The 11,246-nt window shown below is 34.0% G+C and overlaps 1 protein-coding gene across 1 annotated transcript; it reads right to left on the bottom strand.

Moving 5' to 3' along the window:
- Positions 1–8,102: 8,102 nt before the first annotated feature.
- LOC113381058 (general transcription factor II-I repeat domain-containing protein 2B-like) lies at positions 8,103–10,834 on the bottom strand. Its single transcript, XM_026620050.1, has 2 exons — positions 9,898–10,834; positions 8,103–8,821 (listed from the first exon to the last, which is right to left on the bottom strand). The coding sequence occupies exons 1-2, from the start codon at positions 10,832–10,834 to the stop codon at positions 8,103–8,105; spliced, it is 1,656 nt and encodes a 551-aa protein (XP_026475835.1).
- Positions 10,835–11,246: the final 412 nt, after the last annotated feature.

The following is an 11,246-nucleotide window of genomic DNA, read 5'->3' as shown; positions in this document are numbered from 1 at the left end:
CAGTTCCGAAACGTGAGAATTAACCACTTTTTGCCATATAAATTTAAGATTTTTTAGGTACATTAGACTCCACTTAGTGCAGTTTTAAGAACGTAATTCACCTAAAAGAGTCTACATTTTCAAGGAACTATAGCTACTTAAAAGAGCATAATTGTCAAAAATGTCAAGGTGTAGTTTGAGGTTAGGTTATTACGATTTTTAAATTTTCCTGAATTTTATAAAAATGTAGGTAGGTCATAGATCTTATAATACATATGGATTGCAATTATGTATGTATTTATAAGGTCTTCGAAGTAGGTACATATATAAATAAGTAATTTAAACACTTTTTATATTTATTTTTTATTAGCCCGCTTATTGGCACAACATTTATTAACATAATGTACATATGACTTTTTTACTAGCTTGAATTTTAATCGACGGCACCAATCTGGTAAAAATAATACTTACATTAATACTATTCACATATTATTATTATCTTTATAAACATTACAAATATCAGTTCATTTCATTAAAAAACATTTTCGATTCATGTGCATAAATTATATTTCAGTTATGTAGCTGTTAATGTTTTTCAAATTCTCAGTAATTACTTAATATTAATATCAATTATATCAATATAAGCATATTTAAAAATTTACCAATTAACCCTCCAAATAATTTTTGATCGATTGGAGGCCGCTTACTCCTCATTTCAGTGGCTGAGAAGATTTTTTAACTGCTCTCCATAAACGAGAAACAGCACCTTTCTTACTACGTTCATCCCAGCCACTTTCAGTTCCGTTCGCTTTGGACATTTGCTCAATATATATAATTTTATTTTTTGGAAGAAAGAATCCATATCCTGGAGATATTTCTTCCTATAGAATTAAACATATTTAGTCCTAGCATTGAAAATAACTTACAAAAGCAAGCATTTTATTCATTAATTTGCCATGTTTTCTCCAGGAGTGTAGAAGCATGCTGGAATCTATATAAAATAGGTAGAAAAAAGATTGTTGATTGGAGCATAAATTATATTCTTAATTACATTATCTTTATTTACAGTGTGAACTAAAAGTCAATTTGCTTTTGAATGGGTTTGAATGGAGTTTGTGTACCTTTAAATAAGCAAAAAAGTAAAAGACTTACAGTGCACTCTGCATAAATATTACATGGTTTATATAGAGAAGTTTAAAACTACCTTGAAATTATAATTCGATTCTATAATTGCACTTGATTGTATATTGTCATGAATGCTCTTTTTATTTATTATAAATTCCGTTTTATTTATTACTTTAAATCTACTAATGAAAAGGCGTTTGTTCGTTCCTTAATTAACTAACCTATATTTAAATATAATAACCCCTTAATCTAAAACATTTCTTATTCTAAACATGCAACTTATTCTAGACTTAGCTTTAACCACGGCGCAACCAGTGTCCATCACATGTCCATACATCGGGCCCGATTCACATCAATCACTTAACAATCACATTTTCTAATTACACTAACAATAAGTCTACTTTCGGTTGGGGACAGCTCCCGAAACGCTGTCTCCCCATGACGTCTTCTAGACTACATTAAAACATTTTATTAGCACCTTCGTGCGCCGGACCGCACGTTTGCCGGCTCAGAAGCCATGCAGGCAACTCACACCCTCGACCACGACTACATCAAGACTGTTCCTAGACTCGTAATGCCGCGGACCTTCGGACACCCTCAGAGATGGTTCTCATACGCATATAGTGGGAGGGGTAGTAATGTGTTATTTTACATCCGTGTGTGGGTCCTCACCCACACATTCGTAACACTACCCCACCTCCTCTGAAGATCGCCCTCGATCTTTCAAAACTCCATCCCTGGTGCTGCACCAGCTTTCTCTGCTCCGGAACCTAGGTGGCGCATCTCAATACCAGTCTGCTCTCCGGATAAAACTCCGCTGGCGCATTTCCACTTGTCCGATCTGAGGCCTGCTCTCCTCCCGTAGGCTCAGACTTTTCCTCAATCCGGCATATCATCTGCATAGGCGTCGACCCCCCAGCGCCCTGATCCACAATTTGGGTCGCGATGTTCCAATAATGTAGTCGCTATCCTCTCGCGTTCCATTTTTTCTTGCACTGTCGAAATTTCTTACTTCACAACCGTTTTCCACAGAAAGTAAGATCACATTAACAGTTTTAACGTTTTTGTCCAAAAGTGTTATAACCAACAAAAAAAAAGAAAAAAAAAAACATCACTTAGTCCACTTTACTTGTCCACTGTCTTTTAAAACTTTGATCTAAACTTATTGCTTTTATTATTACCTACCTAAATTACATTCTAATACAATAACAGAACTAAACAACATAATATAAAAAAACAAATAACATAAAACACTCGGAAACTGGCTACAAAAATATCTAAACTTACCACTATTATTTATATAAAACAAAAAAAAATAACACTATATCCTAATATTCTTATATTAACGGCTTTTTAATCTATTCTAACAATGACATAACTACAACAAATATACATTCAACATAAATATTTGACTTGTGTAAAACATAAACGCATTTGTTTCTTAATCAACCTAAACCTAGTTACTCACTTATAATCAACAATGTTTACTTAACAATGTAAAAACAGAAAACACACAAAAAATAAAAGTATTGCAAGAGTAAGACTAAGAGCGATAATAAGAACAATAAAAGTCAAATTGAACATAAGTAATTAAAATACCTTACATATTATTTTAAAATTCGAGAACTGCGGACTGTTTTGAATTCGGCGGTCGCATCTCTATTTAACGTACAACGCAAACATAAACAATAATAATTTTACTTTTATCTTAGTCTAACTATTCCTATCATTATTAAACCGTGTACAGCAAGTGCGCTTCTCAATATAAAAACAAGAAGAGAGTCGTCGGAATGCTTGTTTCCCTGATGTTCCTAGGCTCCAAACGGTGCTAGATGCCCATAGCACCTTGCCTATCCAATAAAAGACCTGAAGCAGCATCGCGCCCGCTTATAATTTCAGAAGGAAATTACCATCAGCAATAAAAACCAAACAATACACAACGTCGCGCGACGCTTACTGATGGCGGAAGTTTTTGAGCGGGTATCGGGAGTTTTTGAGCGGTATCTTCTCAAAACTTCACATTAGCGGCAGTACAATGTGGTAAAAAGTGCCGGCTCTAGCGTGAAATCCACAAAATTTCACTAAAATACATATATCATAACACAAACAACCAATGCTTCCAAATGGATAGCGTGATAGCAATCAGCTTGTATGTGTTGTATCACGCTTCAAAGGTCTCACTCTGAGCACCAGAACCCTCGCTGGGGGTGCTCCCACAGCCAAATCCATATCCCCATGCTGTGAGATGAAAATCAAATCCAAATCAATAACCATATCACAACAACAAAACACCAGCCCGGGCGATCTTTCCCCAAAACCGTAACCCCAAAACCCAAATTTTCCCAAGAATCGCGAAACCCAATTCTATCCTCAATTTACTTTTTCTAAACACCCCGAGTATAACTCATATACATTTTTCTAAGCAAACTCCTTTTATGGCAGTATTATCTAAATTATTAAACGGATTATTAAACGGATAAATATTAGCGGATAAATTTTCTAATGATCAAACCGCATTTATCTATCTCTAACAAAAATGTATTCTTATGATAACTTGTCTGATCGCGCATGCATTGCAAGAACAAATTGATAAATGTTACTTTTTCAATGATGAATTTACTTGCGAGAAGAAAAGCAGGTGTAACAAATAGAAAGGATAATAAAGAAACAACGACAAAATAAAATCATACGCATTTTTATTTAATATCTGTAAACCGACTCAACCAAATATTTTAAATTTTAACAAATTATCAAATTATTCAAAAGTACTTAATCTATGAGCTATTCTGTAACTTGCCCTTTTTTACTTTATTTTGTAATCCATCTCGCTCATACAATTTGCTACCTATGCACTTACTAACTTTTTTTTTGATCTAAACTATTCTTAACTCTTTGATCTAAAACTATTCTTAACTCTATTCTATCTTATTACTATTCTTAACTCTATTCTATCTGGGCGTGCATTAATTGTAAAAAGGCAAAAAAAAGAACAAACAGTCTATAAACAATTTATCTCTTTTATATAATAAATCTCGTAAAAAGAACAAACAACCTGTGTAATAAATAACAATTCTGCCAAAAAGTATCATACAGTCATTATAAGACATTTGCAAACCGAATCGAGCATTGAATTAAAAAAAATAATAATAACAATTATTAATTAATCTAACTATTTGACCTATGTGTTGTACGGTAATTCGCCATTTTTATTTTTTCTTACCGCTTTACTTTCACTTTTGCAACCTATCTCTTTCATAAATCCTAGCGACTTGTGCATTATTCGATTCCGCTTATTAGGCTTTTTGCATTTCTTATACCTCCCGCGGTATTTCTACTTCCGCTAATAGCGGCGTATTTGCGACAGGCGTGCCCGAAAATTCTGAGAGTCGGTTCTGGCACCCTGCGTGTAATTAAATAATTCAGGACAGAATCTTTGATAGTGTCCATTTCATTACAATTATGGCAGACAATTCGACCCGTCATCGTCCAACCGTTTCGAAATTGTCCCCCGTTCGGTCTATCGCGACTTGTTCTGAAATGCGTAGGGTCTACGAATCTGTGCGAGCTTTGGTTGACTTGTAACGATGTAATCGTATCCGGTAAAGGTTCTATGGTATGGCGCAAAGCGCCTAATTCTTGCTCGCCCTTAACTAAATCATACACGCACTTATATGTATCGGCCCGCAATAGCGATGATGTGAATAGCTGTAACGACTCGTGTGAAAACTGCGCGGCTTGTATAATTAAAGGTGCGCCACACCTAACGAACGAACATGTCGAACAAGAAAATACAAGGAAGAACGAATAGGAACACGAAAGAGCGCGAATAATTCCAAACTCCTCAAAGCAGAGAGGGCTTGAATCTTTTTGTTCGAGGATGTACCGTGAAACGTCAGATTCATTATTTAAAGTGGCGGAAAAAAGCAAAATTATTTAAAGTCATCAAATTTACAAAATTTGTCAATAACAGCAATATCTTATAATAAACACAACATAAACTAATGCAGGACTGCACATTTTAACATCAAAAAAGAAAAATGTTTGTCTACATTCGTGGTAGCGTCCACACTGCACATACGAGTTCAAACATGAACGAACAATTCCCTTTGATGTACCGACAAATTGCGGAACATTGCTCGCCATGTTTGTTTATGTTCGTTCGTGATCGTTGTGGCGTCCACACTATGCTGTTGCCGTTCGTTCTGGTACGTTCATTTATGTTCGTTCGTTAGGAGTGGACGCACCTTAACGATCGCGGACGTAATAACCCTCTAGTTATATACCTTATTATGCTCATTTCGCTCATGTTATGATCTACTCTATCGCACAAATCAGTCATTTCCAGGATATAGCTTTGCAAATCTTCCCCGTCCTGCCTAACCCGTGATTCTAATAACAATTGCGTCCTTTTCCATACCCCGGAAATGCTAGTTCGAGATCTAATTTACATGACTCCCAATCGCGTAATGCATTTTTTCTCAATTGCTTCACATACCACGTGCGCGGCGCGCCCTCAAGGTGTTGTAATAAAAAGTCAACTCTATCCCTATCTGACCATTTATTTATTTTCGCCGCGTGTTCGTATTCTATTAAAAATTCTGAGACTGCTCCCTTACCCTCAAACTTTCCGCAATGAAAGACCGGGTATCTAGCAACCCCGACGTGACTCAAAGCATTATTCGCGCCCGCGGAAATTTCGATTCCCGTGTCGCTCGTTCCTACATCGGCTCGCGGTTGGTTCCCGTCGCTGTTCGAATCTTCGTCGCTATTGCGTGCAGCTTGACGAGTTACAATACGATTGTTCATGTTGCTGGTAGATGGCATGCTTCTTATAAACTAACTAACTCTATTTGCTTTCTTACACTTTATACCTTGAAAATAAAATAAACCGAGAGCAACCCCCAAAATCAAAAAAATACTAAGTCGCCGTCCACACTAACAATCATATTATTCAAGAAGTGCTTATCATCTAAAATTCAATATTTTCTGTTAAAAATATATTTAATACATTTTATGAAATAATCATTGAGATATACAGACCGCTAATAGCCAAAACCTTCGCTTTGCTACTGCCTGCCTTAACTTTATTGCCTTTTGCTACTTTAATTTTATAATTGCATTCACATATCTATCTGTAGAGCAAATACCCCTCAAAGAAAATATATCCGTACAACGGGGATTTGATTCCAACCACAACACCAACGCAAACATTTTTGTTCTAGGCATTTTTATACAAATTGAAATAGCACAATTTAAACCAAAACGAAACACAACAAGTAAACCGCGCAAATTATCAAATCACTCTACCGACGCCGACGCCATTTTGCTATTCTCGGGATTTTAGTGTGTCACAAAAACCAGATGTTGATAACAGGTTGACTGCCGACCGTAGTGTTGTGCCATTAGTGTGGAAATTTATAAATATACATATGATTCAGAATATGAGTAACACTTGGTTATATTTATAACGAAGTTTATTCACAGAAAAATATAGAATTGAATTTAGAAAATAACTTTTGTATACGAAGTGTAAGTTACGGTGGTTCAAAGTAGAGAGAGTTTTGCCGGTTTCTCCTTTCCAAACCCGGCGTCCTGGGTTGCCAGAGCAATCATGTTTGTTCTTCCGAAGCCTCGCGTACTGGGTTACCTGAGCAATGATATTTGTCCTTTCGAACTTCACGGCCATAGATAAACAAGTATAATAGATCGCTATGTCTGGCGGTTTGACGTTACCTCGATTGAAATACAAATTTTTAAAAATAGATGGCAGCACATGTATAATATTTAAATTACCCCTGGTTTTACTTCTTAATTTGTACGTATCGTATACAGCCCCAAAAACCTGAATAATTTTTAATATTGGAAATAAGAACAAATCATACGAAATACAAAATATATATTTTCAAAGATATTACATATGTTTAAAGAACAATTAAAATTATGTTTATATTAACAATTATAATTACAGTTATGGAATGTTTGAAAATATAATAATTATTATACATAATTATAAAATACAAAATTATCACAATTATGCTTAAATAATATTTCAAAAACTAAATATCTAAGTGAAGAAAATCACAGAAGTATTTAACTAAACTAAGCACAAATAACTGACTAATATTAATTACTTAATGACTAATATTAATATATTAAAATCTTAAAAACTAAGAAGAAACTACAAGCACAGGAGCACGCAATGAAATTACAAATTTAGAAGGAATGACAAATAATACAAAAATTTAAAGGGTTAAGAAAAAAACAAATAATTTGTTAAAAAGTACAAATACTTCACAAACAAAAAATCCTAAAAACATAAAATATATATTGATATCAAAATTGAGAGAAATTCAAATTCCTAGGATTAAAACTCATTTACTAGACATTGTTCTTTATTAATTCTGCATGTAATAGTTATTTCGCTATCTAATGAATTAATAGTAAAGTTGCATTCAACAAAACCTTTGAATAGTTTTGTACGAGTGTTTTATAACATTACATTTAGCCATGTTCCATCATGAAAACATTATCATTGAAATTGCCATAAAAGATCAACAAAGTGTTTACAATGAACAGTTGCAACAGTTGCAATATTTTTGATTCCCAAGGTCGGTAACAAATATATCTTGAATTTAATAAACATTATATTGGGATGTTACACAAGTTTTATTTGAAGAATATTATAACACTAATCTTCAATCGAAATACATTAAAATATTATGTATGGTATAGACCAGAGGTGGGGAACCTTTTCGTCATTGGAGGCCACACTTAAATTAGGCAGCAATAAAAGAGGCCGCATAAGCTTATTGACCTAAAAAGTGACTTTTGTGAAACTATTATAGTTTTTTTTATAGTTTTAACAATATATTGCATTATATAGAAAAAAGTAAATAAAATACTTCAAAATTTTAAATATAATATAATATGTAATAATAATAATATAAAATGATATAACAATATTACAAAAAAACAATAATTTTTTTTTAAACACTAAGTTAGTGACTTATTTGGCTTTGTTTTTTGCTTGATAGTAATTTTATATTTGGATCAATCTTTGAAACACACAGCTTTAGTTGATCCTCTAAATGTGTATCTGTGATTTGCGTTCGCAAATTCGTTTTTATTTTTGACAAGAGGGAAAATGTTGCCTCACAACAATAGGTACTTCCGAAGCAGGAAAGTAACCGGCGAGCGTGTTCTCGAAGGCGTGGATATTCAACAGCATTTTTCCAAATTTCTATGGGATCCTTTTTGGAGTTAAAAAGAGATTTGATGATACTATCTTCCCCTAAATCAATTAACTCCATTTGCATTTCTGGAGGCGCATCGGATATCTCTATTAAATGTGGTTCAAATGCAAGTTTCATAGCAGGAGTGTGCTCGTCAAAATCAGAAAATCTCTGAGTATACTCTTCTATTAAACAATCCAAGACACCTACGTATTCATCGAATTCTTTATTTTCACAGTTTTGCTCATTTAACACTTTAGTTAGCTCCGGGAAAAATTGTTCTGATATTTCCGATCGACAAAGCAATGCTTTGAAAAATAATAATTTTTTTCTAAACGCTTGGATCTTTTGCCACATTTCATAAATATATCTTGTTTCACCTTGCAGGCAAATATTTAAATTATTTTGCTTTGTCATCATATCAGCCAAAAATGCAAGGTTTCTCAGAAATACTTCATCTGATAGATCACATAGCTTTCCTTGTTCTTGAAAAAAGTTTAATATTTGTCGTCTAGTCCAGTCATTTGGTCGATTTGCCGGTACAGTACTCCGGGAATTCTGAAAATTGGTAATCTTATAGATTTCGAGGTGCTCTTTACGAAAATCAACTTTGCCACCTCAAATTTAAACGGCAAGTTGCCGCCATATTGGAAAAATGGCGTCAAACAACAGTTTTTTTAAAATATCTCCTTTCTGGCTGATTCTGCGATAAAAGTATCTATGTACGAATTAAACTAGATAAAATTTCCTACAATTCCTCAGAAAACCGTTTTTTTGTAAAATTGATAGTTTGAAAGCACGGCCGCCTCAAAGTCTTTGCTGCTCTCGCCGTAGTATCAAATCTCTCCATATATGACAGCACTTCGAACTTGACCACATTCTCTCTAATAATTAATATTTTCAATGTTAAATTAAGCGAATAAGATCTAGAAATAAAATAATTCAAATATTTTTCTGTTTTTTTGCTGATTTTTTAACGCTCCAAGCTACTTGAAGCTGTAAGGTGCTACTCAAGCTATAAGTGTAATTATAGCTACTTTGCCATTGAAGTGTTAAAAAATTAGCAAGAAAACCGAAAAATATTTGAATTATTTTATTTCTAGATCTTATTCGCTTAATTTAACATTGAAAATATTAATTATTAGAGAGAATGTGGTCAAGTTCGAAGTGCTGTCATATATGGAGAGATTTGATACTACGGCGAGAGCAGCAAAGACTTTGAGGCGGCCGTGCTTTCAAACTATCAATTTTACAAAAAAAACGGTTTTCTGAGGAATTGTAGGAAATTTTATCTAGTTTAATTCGTACATAGATACTTTTATCGCAGAATCAGCCAGAAAGAAGATATTTTAAAAAAACTGTTTTTTGACGCAATTTTTCCAATATGGCGGCAACTTGCCGTTCAAATTTGAGGTGGCAAAGTTGATTTTCGTAAAGAGCACCTCGAAATCTATGAGATTACCAATTTTCAGAATTCCCGGAGTACTGTACCGGCAACAGCCTTTTTTTGCACCAAATGACTGGACTAGTCGTAAAGACAAAACTTTTATCAAAACATGACCTGATGATAGCCAGCGAACCTTGCAGTAGTACGGTAGGTCAACACTATACGTTTCCTCATCTAACAAGAGCATTTGACGAAATTCACGATGACGCATTGCGTTTACGCAAATATAATTGACAATTGCAATGGTTTTATCCAGAGTGTCTTGCAAAATAGTTGATTTCGCGCAAAGATTTTGCTGGTGCAAAATGCAGTGGAATGATATCAATTTTTTTAAGTTTAAGTTTTCTTTTTTCAATAATGCAATGAATCCTTCTTTTTTGCCTCTCATGGAAGGTGCTACATCGGTGCAGACACTGACTAAATTACTGACATTCAATTGTAATTTATCACATACTTCTTTAAAATTTTCAAAAATATCGGCTCCGCGAGTTCTTCCAGTTAGTGTACCCAACGCAAGTAGTTCTTCGTAACATTGAAAATCTTTAGTTACGGCACGAATAAAATATAATACTTGCGCTGAATCTGTTTTATCAGTGCTTTCATCTAACGCAATTGAAAAATAAACACCTTCATTTCGTATAATTGTATGAAGCTGCTCTGTTATATTTTGCGCTAATTCGTGCTGTCGATCTGTTATAGTTCTTCTCGAAAGAGGTAATTGTTTATATTTGTCGACATTTCTTGGATCTAACATACTCACTGCTTCAACAATACATTCTTTAATCATTTCAATGTCACTAAATGGTTTGCCCCGTTTTCCAAGTATATGTGCTATTTTATAGGAAACAGCAACTGCAGCGGAATTTTGATTGACAAAGGCACTAAAAGATGCCTGCTGATGATGCTTCTCATTTTTCAACTTTCGAAGTGCAGTTTTTCGCGATTCACCTTCTAAAGCGAAATATTTATGCTCTTTATGAGTCAAATAATGTTTATTTGCATTCGCTTTTTTTAAAGTATTTAACACTGTATTGCACAACAAACACACCATTTTATCTTTCTCAGGACTAAAAAAAAATCTAACTCCCATTCTACATTAAATGTTCTATTTTCATCACATAACTTTCTTCTCTTACAATTTGACATGATGGATAAATAAAAAAACGAATATCAAATAATTTTTTTAACAAAGTCTAGAAATTCAATAAAGCCGTGTAACTGTTACAAGATTGCACTGTTAACTACAGTTTGCTGAAGATTGCAACTGGGTAGCTTTACAAAATGCAAGCTAAATGTTGATGCGACCAATAAATATCGATGTAAACATATTGTCTCCGAACATGTGATTTGGGCCTATTTAACATGTGGCTGCCTCCCTCATGCGTCTTATGGTTCCCATCCACTAAGCAACCAGGCAACTGAGCAATTTATGACAAAATGACCATATATTGAGATGTAAATTT

The sequence above is a fragment of the Ctenocephalides felis genome, unplaced genomic scaffold (assembly GCF_003426905.1).
Source record: "Ctenocephalides felis isolate EL2017-DRISC unplaced genomic scaffold, ASM342690v1 CF-g0.4_SCAFFOLD_02541, whole genome shotgun sequence".
In the NCBI taxonomy this organism is placed as follows: domain Eukaryota; kingdom Metazoa; phylum Arthropoda; class Insecta; order Siphonaptera; family Pulicidae; genus Ctenocephalides; species Ctenocephalides felis.
This window is presented reverse-complemented; position numbering and strand designations above follow the sequence as displayed.